The 15,331-nt window shown below is 36.0% G+C and overlaps 1 protein-coding gene across 1 annotated transcript in view; it reads left to right on the top strand.

The window, feature by feature from the left end:
* The window catches only part of LOTGIDRAFT_235987 (hypothetical protein), a gene marked incomplete at both ends in the record, with an annotated part of 46,189 nt that overhangs the window by 18,167 nt on the left and 12,691 nt on the right, over nt 1–15,331 (top strand). Inside the window, 8 exons of the mRNA XM_009066073.1 lie at nt 181–333; nt 1,791–1,874; nt 4,208–4,630; nt 4,982–5,161; nt 6,576–7,826; nt 8,316–8,390; nt 8,734–8,847; nt 9,677–11,914. Of these exons, the coding sequence (XP_009064321.1) occupies nt 181–333; nt 1,791–1,874; nt 4,208–4,630; nt 4,982–5,161; nt 6,576–7,826; nt 8,316–8,390; nt 8,734–8,847; nt 9,677–11,914 (4,518 nt within the window). The remainder of the gene's footprint in view (nt 1–180; nt 334–1,790; nt 1,875–4,207; nt 4,631–4,981; nt 5,162–6,575; nt 7,827–8,315; nt 8,391–8,733; nt 8,848–9,676; nt 11,915–15,331) is intronic.

A 15,331-nucleotide genomic window follows, 5' to 3' on the forward strand; every position in this document is an offset into this window, starting at 1 on the left:
TTTCTCTTCTCAAAAGAGAAGAGTTTGTTAAAGGGACATAACATTGACTGGCTAACAGAAATTACTCTAGGTAAAATGTCACCTTCTGAGGCAAATTTTGGCTAGAATATTCCCTTTTGGTAAAGTTTCCTCTTTCTGAGCTAAACTAAAATTTGACAAATCTTTCTTGCTGCCTAACAGAGGAAACATATTATGATGAAGAGCAAACTATGGAAACAACAGAAATTGAGGAAATATATCAGGTGTCAGATGATGGAGAAACGTGGAAAACTATTCGTAAAGTTACCACAATTACTCCAGCTGGCACAACAGAAAAAGTCACTGTTCTGAAAGGTATGAAGATGTCATCCTCATTCTTCATTTGCTATCGTTAATTTTGGAGCTTTTTGGTGGATTTATTTAGGGGCATTATTTTTTTTTCATTTTTAGGTTTTAGTTAAAAAATTTTGTGATTTTGTGTTCCAATTACTAAAATTCCTTTCCTATTAACATTAATTTGATTTGATTTTTCTCTGATTTTTTGTGTCACATTTAATTATTTCTTAATTGTTTGTGGCAAGGGTTATAATTTTTAAAGCTTTTTCCTTTTATATTTTTTATAGTTCTCTGCATGTTATACAGTAGAACTGCATTAATTTTGGTATCTTCACAATGTCAAGCTATTACAAACTTTGATTTATACCTTGACTGCAATAGTTTGTAACAGCTTGACATTGTGAAAATGTAATTTAGGATGATATTAGCTTGTTTTTTTTTCAAATTCCATGTCTTGTGCATTGATACTGCATGAATTTCAAAATTATCTTTATATGAAATTTAAATTAGTCCTGGCCTAGTGTAAACAAATGTGATATCATATGAACCTAAGTGACTATTTCCTGACTTGGTCTATATTTACTATGATAAGATAGATAATGTAGATCATAGTCCTTAATGTTGTATTCAATCTAAATTTGTGGGAGTCATACTAACTTTTGGTAAGCCAATTAATTAATGAATTTGAAATTATTTTGTGTTGCTTATCTGGGCTGTGGATTTGATCCTGTTTTAAATATCTTGGACTATGGCAATTTAGCATTTAGTATATTTTGGAGTAAGATTGTCCTTTTATGAAATAGATTTCGAATTATAACATTTTGATGAATTTTACTTGCAACCCTCAATTCATATTTGACCTTGTTAAAGAAATAACGTTACTAACTCGGTAATTTTTAGAGGTCATCTTATAAAACAGTAACCATATCTGATGCAAAGATAACTTCTGTCTTATAGCTGATCTTTGGAAATGTAAAGATACGGGTCTACCAACCTACCTCACCTTATCATGCTTAAAAGTTTGTGATAGACTACTTCATCATGAAGACACCAGTAAATAACAACACATGATGTGTTTATTTATATTACCAACATAAAATGGTTTGAAACACAGCCAAAAAGATAAAATACCACAATATTTGACTTACTTAGTAAATGATAATCTCTTCTGTGAATTACATTGCCAATTGTTTTGATGTAATTCAGCCTTCATAATATTAGGAATTCTTGATGCCACATGTACTTGTATGATTCAGAACATATAGAATATTACCAAAGCTAAGAACATAATTAGGTCACTAACTGTTTAAGAATTGTTTTCGATTGATCTTGTTTGATTTTGCACCTGGTCATGGTGAAATTTTGAAAAATTCACAAACTTAAGAACTTTATTGTGTTGAAATCTCTCTGGTATCTCGCCAGGTTCTGTGGTAGCAGACGTAAGTAAAATATTGGTTTATTTTTGTCCATTTCAGAAGAAAAGATGCCTCGTGGTGCTAATATGGCTGAAGCTGCCGCTAGACTTGCTGCTGTTGGTGCTCAAAATGTAGAAGAATCTGGTGTGTAATTATTACCATTTTAGTGTGTGCTTTATCCATGACCATTTCTGAGTTCGGTTTCCTGTCTGTAACCCTGTTTCAGATGCATGCCTTCAAATTTTACAAATTGCTTTTTTCGTTTCTTTAATTATATGATTTTTCTAAGTGTTGAATAACACAAAGTTACATTAAGTGAAATGATATGAGTTTTATGTCCTACTATTCTGCATCTAAGTGGGATAATGTAATACCATGCAGTGTGCCATGGGGGAAATTTTGGAACAGGGTGCCATAAATTCAGAATATTCCAAAATATTAACAGTCAGAATCTGTAAAACAAAAACATATTATGCAAATGTAATTTTGGAATTAGAATTGGATTTCAATGTATGCCTGAAACAGGGTTTTTAGAGACAGTACGCATGAATAAGTGTATCACAATATATTTAGAAATAAACTCCCAAGCATGGCGAGGTAAAGGAAGGTTATATTGCAAAACTACATATAAGTAATTGTGTTCAAGCTTTTTATAATATATACTTTTAAACAATTAAAAGCTATTTTTGTTGCCACTCATTATTATTAGTTGTGTACAGACTTTATTTACTGTATATTTTCACTATTGTTATATTTCAATTATTTAAATGGTAGTGGTCTATTTTTTGTTAGAGAATTTTGTTGTTGTTGTGAAATCAAAGAGCAACTCTATGGAATCTAGGATGATTCAGGAAGAACCCTTTAAAAACATCATTGATTTACTTAGAGTACCAACTTTTAAGAATGAATTCAATTTGGTGGATAATTGTCATTGCAATTGATCAAATATATTTTGTACTCTAAGGTTTAAACTGCAAAAACTGTTTCAAATAGCATCAGAAATATTTAAAAAGATGTTGCAACAGAGTCGATATCAGAATGTAATAAATGAATCTTATTAGTTATGATTTACACATGTCAAAGAAATTCACAAGTTTTTGAAGCCATTTAATGTGTATTGAGAACACTCTTAGATTCTATGTGCACCATCCCTTTTAATTCATGGAACATTGGACCATTTGGATTGAATGGTAGCAATATGTTATCTGGTCAAAAATTTCTAGAATTGCAGAAACCGTAGACTAAAACAGGAAATTAAAATGGTACAATTTGATACAGATACAAAGGCTAGACAATCATTTTGAAATCTGTAATCCGATTTCTTTGAGAAATTTACATCACTAAAAAAATGCTTTGAAAAAAAAAAAAAAAACATTTATAGAGACGAGCTATCTTCTGGTTGCCCAAATCTTCAGATAGAGTTGTTCTTTGATGATGGAAGTATTCCATTGTTTTAATTGTGTTTTTCTTTTATTCTGCATAGATTGTAGAATTTTTTTCCCAATTTACTGCCTTTTTATATATTTTGCAATATTTATGCAAATTAGTTAGGCACAGTAGACTTCGCTAGTAACCTAGTTTCCCTTGAAAGTATACCTTTTTCATCTGTGTGTCAATTTCCATTTCATCTGTTTCTTAGCAAAAATTTCCACTTCTCATAAATACAGCAAAAGAATTTCATCAACTTTATATCCCAATAATAATGATCTAAAAATTTTGAAAAGTCAATTTTATTTGCAATCTATGTAATATTTTCGTTTTTCTTAATTTTTTACCATTGCCTATCTTTATTTCATTTGCTTTCATTACTGTTGTTAAATTCTGTTTGTCTACAAATAAATGTCATTTTATTTCATTTTGGTTGTGGTATTTTATTTTCTTTTAATTTTCTTGGATGGAAATTGTGGAGGTACTTAGAAATTCCTCTCTTACCATATTTTTAGAAAGACATTCATGCAATTGAAACTACAGTAATGAAACCAAGTTGGGTACTGGTACTCTTTAAGTCATTGTGCACTCAGCACTATTAGGGTGGTGTGAATTTTAACCGGATATTTTGCCCTTGTCCAACATCATTATCTGCCTTTTACATCTAGGCTTTTCAGAATCTGTTTGCTTCTCTTTTCTTCTCATTTTTGATGCAAAAATGCATGAATCGCCTTTCAAACTCTTTGGTGTGACACTTCTGCTAAACTAACTAAAATCTTCAGCACATTACTTGCGTTTTTGAAAAACTTTCGGCAGTTGCTTTGTAGAATTTAGATGCTTTTTTGACTCCACACTTTTCTTGGACTAACAGAATTTAGTTTTATGATTTGTAGTTCTAAGGAAATACTCACAAGGTTCTTTTCTAACACCGCACAGTTTCTATCACAGTATTTATGGAATCTTCTGGATAGCATGTTCTGCATACTACTTATGTTTCTAAATGAATGATGTCTGCATGCAGCTCATGATCTAATACTACCAAATTTCAGACTATACGAGGGAGACAGAAAGAGCACAAGATTATTCCTATGATCAACAACAGGTTACAGCCCAGCCGTCTGAAAGCTTCCAATCAACTGTGGAAGGTGCCAAATTAACATACAAGCAAGATGTCCTGGATCAAATGACGAGTCCAACCTCAGACGGTAGCTATCCAGAAGAACCATCTTCAGTTCCGGAACCCACAATGCCTGCTGATTTTAGAGTCCACGGTGAATTCGAATCACCATCGAGTGAAGGACAAGGCTATGATGATTTTTCGAGTCGTCAGGAGGCATATAAGGATGGGTATGACCAGTATGGCGGAACTGATATCGATTCTTATCAAATTAACCAATACAGAGACTCTAACATTGTCGACAGAGATACAGATGTAGACTCCAGAGACACCAATGTTGACTCTTATCAAACAGGTCCATACAGAGACTCCAACATTGGCAACAGAGACATCAATGTTGACTCTTATCAAAGAAGTCAATACAGAGACTCTAACATCGACGACAGAGATAGGCCTAGCAATATAGAATACAGAGACACCAATGTTGACTCTTATCAAACTAATCAATACAGAGACTCTAACATGGACGACAGAGATACCAATGTAGACGCTAACTTAGACTACAGAGATACCAATGTAGACGCTAACTTAGACTACAGAGACACAAATATCGACTACAAAGAGACAACCGTAGATTATGACGCTCGACAAAACGCAAATCAGTATTCAGACCAATACGACAGTCGTGTTGATTATGAACGAACAGAATATAGAGATACTGACGTAGACGGAGATCGACATGGGACCGACATTGACCGATATACCCAACAAGAATCGGATACCATGTATGATAGAATGCCCCAATATGGTGAAGAACATGCTGATCGACGAGAAGTGTCCTCAGAAAGAGATGACGAAGGTCTACCTTATGGATCAACTGACGAAGGTACTTAAAAGTTTCCAAAAATTAGATTTGGTTATGGGAGTCAAAACTTCTGAAAATTCTCAAAGCCTTAATTGCTCCAATTCGTCTCCCTTTTATAAATGAAGAGTTTTAAAGAATTAATTGCATTGATTTGATAATAATTTCTTTAACTGATTTTAACTGAATGAAGTTTATTAAGAGTAAAATTTATATTATTTGCATTTCAAACACTTAACTTACGATTAGATTTGCCATATGCTCTTGCCCTGCATGCTTTTATGTTTTGTTCTATTAGTCTTCATTAGCATCTTATTCTGTTTCTGTCTTCACTGTATCTGTTATCTGTCATTGCTTCCATAGAAAACCTTGGAATGATGAATATCTCTTGCTGAGAAACATAATGGTTATTGTTACAATACATAGGTAACAGACCTTAAAAGAATTGCAAGGAGGCTTTCTTAACTGTTTATTTGTATTGGAGACACTGAAAGCATCAATTTGCACTATTCCAATTTATAGTTGGATGTCTGATGATGATGACGTCACTATCGCGAAAGCTGAGAGCAAAGGACGCCATAAAACGCTTATTTTTAGTGGAATTGAAAGAACCTTTTAAGTCTGGCTGAAAATTGGTATGGTGTAAAACGATGCTAACAGTGTCTCCTTTAATCATAACAAGTATTTCATAAATGTCGAATTCATATAGAAAAACGTCAACCTTTCTCCGTAATTGATAACACATCTATTCAGTTTAAAACCAAAGTACGGAACGTGCCACTGCAAGCAGGGCACGACACTAATCTTACTCAAGGTTTTCTATGGAAATTGTTTTGTGTGTGTTTGTTGTGTTTGTGGTATGAGTGTAACACCATATTATTACGTTTGTCAACTCAGGGGAAAAAGAAGGGGAATTGTGCATACCAATTTTACTAATAACTAATATAGGTTTTCGACGTTCTAACATTCTAACCTTATTGGGAAATCGGGAACATAAAATTCATTTGAAAACGGTTAAGCCATTGTAAGCGGACGTACTGATAAAAGACTTCGAGGATCAAAAGCAGCAGTGTCACACCAAACATTGAAAGGAAGGTTTAAAGTTCTTGTCGGTCCTTTGAACAAAGCCAGTTAAATAACCACATGACATAGAGTAAAGGGAAGCAAAACCTGGGGAACGTCTTTTAGTTTGTAGTTCTAGAATACTAGTTGATATTTCATAGAAATTCAGCGATCCTTTGGGTATTGACGAACTAATTCATGAGTCGTTTTAGAGATAACACATCTTATCTATGTTAAATTGTCATTAGAATCTCATTACAAATTATCTAGTAGCTTTTAGAATCCTAAATCACAAGATCATTATGTTTTGTGAATAAAACTTTTAGTTTGAAGTGGCGATTAATGCTTACCACTGCTTTGGTCTTCTGCTTTCCAGTGTTTGATTCTGCCATAGATGGTAACATCAAGTCTTCTGAAAAAGTCTTAGCTGATGGCACTGTAGTTAGACGCAAATCAATTCGCTCTGTTTCTGGGACAGGTGATATCGAGGTAACTGAAAAGGAAGGACCAATTAAGGAAATCAAATCTGTTGAAGAATCTGAAGATGTACTGCCCGACGGCACAGTTCACAAGAAACAGTTGGTTCGTCGACACTCCATTAAACAAATTACCAGAAGCGTCACCATTGACGATGGGGACGAAGAAGTAACCGAGGAAGTAGTACACGTACCAGATACTAACATCACTGATGTCAAAGACGTGCAAGAATCCGAAATAGTTCTTGATGACGGAACTGTCCACAAGAAGCAGCTTGTCAGAAGACACTCACTGAAACACATAGAGACAAGCATCACTACAGATGATGGTGATGAAGAAGTCGTACATGAAGAAGTCGTTTTACCAGGTACCGAACGTACAGAAATCATTGAAACATTTCAGTCGCCTGCAGAAATGGTCACTAGCAAAGAAAGGGTCGAAGAGGTGCAACCCAGCGGGGAAATTATTACTAAGGGCATCATCGTAAATAAAAAGATCCATAAACTCAAAACCCGCCACGTATCGTTCGATTCTGATCAGGAAAAGGTTGAACAAGAGTATGAGGTTGAAGAAGTCATTCCCGGAACTGTTTCCACATTTTTGGACGACACTTCCTCTGAATCCTCTGGTGAATACTCTGATATTGAAGAAGAAGGCGAGGAAGATAATGTTAGTGTTGAGGATCGGGAAGAGATCCTGGAAGGTGGAACGATTCATCATATTCATCAAGTTCGCCACCATTCGGGATCATCTGCTGGCCAAGATGGCCATGAAATTATTACTTCAACTGATCGTTTTGAGACATTCGAGGAACCCGCGCATCCAGAAAAAGAAATCTTTAAGCAACCCTCTCGCGATGATGGGGGTGAAATTAGAAAAGTGGCATTTAGTAGGCAAGTGCACAAACTTAAAACACATGAAGACTCTTTCGATTCAGACGGACATGTGCAGGATTCTGGTGACTATGAGATTGAAGAGGTAATTCCTGGAACTGTGTCTGCCTTTGTTGAAGGGGGCGACACTGATTCTGATGATGATATTTTAGACGAATTAAGGGTGGACCAAGAGGAGAGTGACTATGGTTCCAGGTCAAGTAGCAGTGAAAAGCAAACAGTGTCAGTACACCATGGTTCTTCTGAGGACCAGCAAGGTAAATACAACACGTGTGGGTGGTTTTACCATTGCTTTTTGGGTGAACATTTAAAATTTGTGAATAAATTTGGTTGAATTCAGATGAACGCTTTTATATAAACAAGTCTGTATGATTTTGAGTAAGACTAAAGGTATTTTTGAAACAAGAGCATGGAAGCATGAATGAAAGATATTCCAATAGAGTGATAGTAACGTAGAAGGAATATGGTTGTGGGAATAGAGTTACTGCATGTCTATCTTTCTCATTTTGAAATGTATGGAAAGGATCTCACGATTTTTTGTGCTGTTTGTGTTTGGTAATGCTCACTCAATAACTCTCAAGTATTATTGTCAAATTCCGTAGACGTCTTAATTTGGGTTGTTGGTATTTGTGGATGGGCAACTGTTTTTCTATTTATGGTCTTTCTTTGTGGTAAATGGTACATTCTAGAGCTGATAATGTCCTTGATCTTCTGTAATTGTATTTGCTTCAAATTTTTATATATAGATTGGCGAGAACTTGACGAAACAGGATTGAATAAAAGAACAGTATCGAAAGTAACGTACACACCAAGTTCACCAGGTGGGACGTAGTTCTTTTAGATCTGACACTCCTTTAACAAAACGTGTTTTAGTGTGTTTTCTAACAATGTTGAAGCGATCTGTCCTCTATCTAACAATATTTTCCAAGTTTTGGCTAACACATTTAGTTTAGTTTATGTCGCCGTGTTCAAGTGTCTATGAGGTTTGTAGCCGGAGTTGTAGATGAAAGATGTTAAACAGTTCTGGTAGTTCTTTTTGAAGAATTGTCAAGTAAATCATCGTAGGTCGATTTTCAAGAAGAAAAAAATCTTTAAAAAATGAAAGGTTTGATACTGCAAATGTTTTAGGGACTTTTTCTTGAATTCCATCCCTTCGAATTTCAGGTGTTGATAATGACAATTATCCCACTATTACCGTAACAGAAGATTTCTCCATACCTTACGACGGAGATTTCGCCAGTTATTACGGAGTAAATACCGAAGCTTACAATGCACAAGGTTAGCTTTCTAAGAGTGTTAGGGTGGTAGGTTTGGTGACGGTTAATTGACTGATGCGAATTCCAAATTACGACTGTGACAGGGGGTTTGAAGTACAGACGTTTAGATTTTTTGTTTTCTACTATTTGTTTCACGTATTTTTTTCTTGTTGATATAAGCATGTGTATGTTTTAGTTTTCAGTTTATATTTTTTACTTGTTTGGCTTTACTAGTCACAGAATTGTACGTAGCTATGGTATTTAAGCTGCTATATCTATATCAAGTGCCAATACATTATGCCTGTTAGTCGAAACAAATAATCCCATTTTTTCTATTTTTTTTCCATTTCTGTAGCCAAGCAGACGTACAGAGAGGACGAAGGTACATAATTGTAAACTCACTTTCTATGTATTAATTTCTGTTTGTATCATTTTGTTTCAGTGTTCGTAATTTTCCAGAGTACTGTTATTTATTTTCTTTCAGATGATATAATAGTTTGAACTTTATCGTGAATTGCATGTGCATGATAATAATCTGATATATCACAGAGAGTTAGTTAATCGTGATTTTAGTAATTGTATAGATTCAGTTAAAGAAATTGACATCCATAACCAAAAACACTTTTTATACGTAATTTTATGTCATTTCGTTTTCTATAATTTTATTAAGTTTTTCAATCCACATTTTCACATGAAAGTTAATCCCTATATTTCAACTCTTCTTCTAACTGATTTTTATTTTCTCTTCGATTTTATTTTCTTATACGAAATGTATCTTGTAAACTAACCATCCTATCATTAACTTCTTTTAATGCCTGCTTTCCTTTGGATTGGTATGTGCTGGTATTCAGGTAAAACAATCGAACAAGACATCAGTCAAGAAAAATTACAAGCCGACGATGTTATAGTGCAAGAAAAAACTGACATGGTCCAAGAAGAACGAATTATTCCCTTCACGACTGAACATTCAGAGCAATCACGAACAATACACACTGACATATCTGACAGTCTTTCATCGCGACAATCATATACACAACACATTACAGAACAACATGTAGTCGAAACACAATCTATTTCTTACCAGTCGCAAAACCGACAATTCTCCTCTCAGTCACAATCTATGTCCTCGGGCCAAGCGGTGTATGACGAACCCAGTGAAATAGAGATTCAACTGCATATGGATCAAGAACCAGTTACAGAAACATTCCAACCAGAGGAACTCTTGGTTTCCGAAACAAAAACAATAACAGAAATCTATGACGACGACATAGAGGAAGCCAAGAGTGCCCATCCTGACATTACCGAATCAAAAATAACCACTGAAATCTGTGATAGTTTACATAAACCCTATACCCAAGAACTAATAACTAGTGAGTCTGCTGAATTTGTTGATGCAGCTGCTGAACAAAGGGACCATATACTAGAGGATAGTGAAGATGAAGATTGGGAAGTCATGAGCCGCGGAGAGTTGAATGAGGAGGAATTGCAAGCAGCACAAAATGTGAATCTGATGAGTGTTGTCGTTCCAGATGACATACAACAAGAACAGGCGGCATCAGCAGATATACCACAGGAACCACATTACCGCAAAGAGGAATACCACATAACAGAGGATCAAGAAAAAGAAATTTCAGACTCCGAAGATGACTTCGTCGATGTTTCTGATACTTTGCAAAGAGAAGAAATTGCTGTTACTGAAAGTAGAGATGACCTCGACGATTCTAAACAACAATTGGAGGAGGAAAAGCAATCGACACAAGAAGAGATTGCCATTGGCCGTGCTGATCGTTCTGATGAGATCGTCGGTGAATCGCAATCATTAGATATTGAAGAACTGCAAAAAGTGACAGAGGTACATGAATTACAATTGTCTCGCGGTGAAGCAGAGGAGCAGAGGTCAATGAATGAAAAATTGGAAACATCACCCGACCAACTTGACCAAACGATGGAAACTGAGGAATTCCAAAAATCGATTGAATCAGAAGAATTCCAAAAATCGATTGAATCAGAAGAATTCCAAAAATCGCTCGAATCTGAAGAATTTAAAAAATCACTCGAATCTGAAGAATTACAAAAATCACTCGAATCTGAAGAATTACAAAAATCACTCGAATCTGAAGAATTACAAAAATCATCCGAAGCTGAAGAATTTCAAAAATCTCTTGAATCTGAAGAAATTCAAAAATCACTTGAGTTAGAACATGTCCAAACATCTCTGCAACATGAAGAGCAAATTGGTGATGATGAAGAACAAGAACAAATAAAAGAAAAGATCATCACTAAAGAGGCCATTGGTGATTATGAAGAAAGTCATCTAAAAGTACATGACATTGAAGAGACAACCTCAGTTCAGGAGGAACCGTGTGATTATATCGCCCATCAAGAAGATCAAGAAACATACTTAGAAAAAACACCACTGAAACCAACGGAAGAACTTGCTGATCCTGTAGCAAAGGATGCCGAAGAAGAATTAACAGATGAAGAATTGGTAGAAAAGCCTGTCATACCTACAGAATCAGTGGTTCAAGAACTGGAAAGACAGATTGAAGCCACTGGTGCATTGAGGGATCCTCTTGAATCAGAATTTGCCGAATATGAAAGTACACAGGTTATTGGGGAAGAACGATCAAGTCAAATTGAACTATCCGAGGAAGAGAGAGAAATCGAACCTTCTGTTAATCCACCCGAGGAGCTGCTAGAACTGGAAGCAAAAGATGCCGAAGAAGAATTGTCTGATGTTCAAGATATGTTCAAGGACATGCCTACAAAACCAGAACTGCCTGATGACGAACGTCAGTTCATCGAACAAGAAATAATTGAAGATGCAATTCATAAGGAAGTCAAGGGAGGTTACTTTGAAGATACAAAAGAATCAGATGAAGCAAAGGAAAGAGAAGATGAATACGTAGATGTTCATGAACATACCACAGAGCTAGAGGTTCTAGACACAGAAGATAAATATAAACAAGAGGAAGACACAGAACAGATACAACATGACGATATCGTTGACACGGCACCTCAAAGAGAACTGGAACTGGCAGAGGCTGCTGATACAGTAGCCCTTGGTTTATATAAAACTCAAAGACATGGTATGGAACCAGAGGATGGATATGAACATGAGCAGTATTATGAAGAAATGCACGAAAAAGAGGAACAAATTAAAACCGAAGACGGTGACCAATATTATGAACAAGATAGACTCGGAGAACAAGATGTCGAGGAACGAATCAAAACTGAAGGAGCAGATCAATATTACCAACAAGGGACTATTGACACACAGCACGATGCCGAGGAACAGGACATCAGAGATGAAGAATTAAAGGAAGACATCGAGCTTGCTGAAAAACTTGAAGCACCCCCAGAATTGGACTTTGAACAAAAACCCCAGACTTACGCAGATACTTCAGAAACGCAAGATCAATATTATGAAGAAGAGAAGGTCGACACTAAAGATGTTGTCGAAGAAAAAATCAAAACCGAAGATGTCGGTGATGAAGATGAAACATTAGAAACAGATGAACAATATTACGACCACGATATAGTCGACAAAAAAGATTATACCGAAGAAAAAATTAAAACCGAAGATGTCGGTGATGAAGAATTAGGGGTAGAACTAGCTGAAACACTTAAGCGGAGGTCGATAGAAGCATTCCCTGAATCTGAGATCGAACAAAAACCTCAATTTACCGACGAACCGGAAGAACAATATTATGATCAGCAGGTCGACGAAGAGGGTGGCAATGAAGCACAGATGAAAACGGATGACCTTGTTGAATACAGAGAAGAGTCCACAAAAGCATTCTCAGAATATGAGACTAGACATGAAGTAACAGAGCACATGGAATCATCTTCTGCTATGGATGGAGAAATGCAAGATGGAGATGTAACATTAGCAGCAGAAGAACAATATTATAAACAGGAGACGGTCGTCCAATATGATGGCGAAGATCAAATCGAAACTGAAGAAGCAGACAGACATTTTCAACAGAAGGTTGTCGACAAAGCAGACGATGTCGAGGAGCAAATTCAATCGGAAGATGTTGATGATAAAGAGATAAAAGACAGTCTTGAGCTGGCTGAAAAACTGACACGGGAGTCGATTGAAGCATTCCCTGAATCTGAGATTGAGCAAAAACCTCAGATGGACGAAGATTTGTTATCAGGCACCGAAGAAAAATATGATGAGCATGGTGTTATAGACAAAAAAGACGACATCCAACAGGAGACGGTCGTGAAAGATGATGATGTCGAAGAACAAATTGCAACTGAAGAAGTAGACCAATATAATGAACAAGATACATTCGACAAAGAAGATGATACCAAAAAACAAATTAAAGCGGAAGACTTCGATGATCAAGAGTTAAAAGACGATCTCGAGCTGCTGAAAAACTGGGACGAGAGTCGATAGAAGCATTCCCCGAATCTGCAATTGAGCAAAAATCTCAGACAGATGAAGATGTAACATCAGATACAGAAGAAAAATATTACGAACAGGAGACGGTCGTGAAAGATGATGATGTCGAAGAACAAATGACAACTGAAGAAGTAGACCAATATAATGAACAAGATACAGTCGACCAAGAAGATGATTTCGAAAAACAAATTAAACCGGAAGATTTCGATGATCAAGAGTTAAAAGAGGATCTCGAGCTTGCTGAAAAACTGGGACGAGAGTCGATAGATGCATTCCCCGAATCTGCAATTGAGCAAAAATCTCAGACAGATGAAGATGTAACATCAGATACAGAAGAAAAATATTACGAACAGAAGACAGTCAGCCAAGACGCTGGTGTAGATGAACAGATAAAAACCGAAGAAGTATATTATGAGACTGTCGACAAAGACGACGGTGTCGAAGAGAAAATTAAAACGGAAGACGTCTATGATGAAGAGTTAAAAGACGATCTCGAGCTTGCCGAAAAACGGAAACGGGAGTCGATAGAAGCATTCCCCGAATCTGCGATTGAGCAAAAACCTCAAATGGACGAAGATTTATCATCAGAAGATGCAGAAGAAAAATATTACGAACAGGAGACGATCGTCAAAGATGATGTGGAAGAACAAATCAAAACTGAAAAAATAGACGAAGATTATGAACATAAAACTTTTGACGAAGACCATGATGATGAAGAACAAATTCAAATTGAAGACATCGCTGATGAAGAATTAAGGGAAGATCTTGAACTTGCTGACAAACTCAAACAGGAGTCGACAGAAGCATTCTCTGAATCTAAGATTGAGCAAAAACCTGAGACGGATGACGATGTTACATTAGATACAGAAGAAAAATATTACGAACAGGAGACGATCGTCAAAGATGATTTGGAAGAACAAATCAAAACTGAAAAAATAGACGAAGATTATGAACATAAAACTTTTGACGAAGACCATGATGATGAAGAACAGATTCAAATTGAAGACATCGCTGATGAAGAATTAAGGGAAGATCTTGAACTTGCTGACAAACTCAAACAGGAGTCGACAGAGGCATTCTCTGAATCTAAGATTGAGCAAAAACCTGAGACAGATGACGATGTTACATTAGATACAGAAGAAAAATATTACGAACAGGAGACGATCGTCAAAGATGATGTGGAAGAACAAATCAAAACTGAAAAAATAGACCAAGATTATGAACATAAAACTTTTGACGAAGACCTTGATGATAAAGAACAAATTCAAATTGAAGACATCGCTGATGAAGAATTAAGGGAAGATCTTGAACTTGCTGACAAACTCAAACAGGAGTCGACAGAAGCATTCTCTGAATCTAAGATTGAGCAAAAACCTGAGACGGATGACGATGTTACATTAGATACAGAAGAAAAATATTACGAACAGGAGACGATCGTCAAAGATGATGTGGGAGAACAAATCAAAACTGAAAAAATAGACGAAGATTATGAACAAAAAACTTTTGACGAAGACCATGATGATGAGGAACAAATTCAAATTGAAGACATCGCTGATGAAGAATTAAGGGAAGATCTTGAACTTGCTGACAGACTCAAACAGGAGTCGACAGAAGCATTCCCCAAATCTAAGATTGAGCAAAAATCTGAGACAGATGAAGATGTTACATTAGATACAGAAGAAAAATATTACGAACAGGAGACTGTCGATAAAGATGATTTCCAAGAAAAAATAGAAGCTGGAGAAGTAGATCGATATTATGAACAAGAGACGGTCGATAAAGAAGTTGATATCGAAGGACGAATTCAAACGGAAGATGTCCATGATGAAGAATTAAAAGACGATCTCGATCGTTCCGAAAAACCCAGGCGAAAGTCTATAGAAGCATTCCCCGAATCTGAGATTGAACAAAAGACAGATGAAGATGTAACGTCAGAAACAGAACAGCATTATGAACAGAAGGCGGTCGGCAAAGACGCTGGTGAAGAAGAACAAATCAAAACCGAAGAAGTAGATCGATATTATGAAGAAACTGTCTACAAAGACGACGATGCCGAAGAGCAAACTAAAACGGAAGACGTCTATGATGAAGA

Source organism: Lottia gigantea (genome assembly GCF_000327385.1).
Source record: "Lottia gigantea unplaced genomic scaffold LOTGIsca_73, whole genome shotgun sequence".
Taxonomy (NCBI): domain Eukaryota; kingdom Metazoa; phylum Mollusca; class Gastropoda; family Lottiidae; genus Lottia; species Lottia gigantea.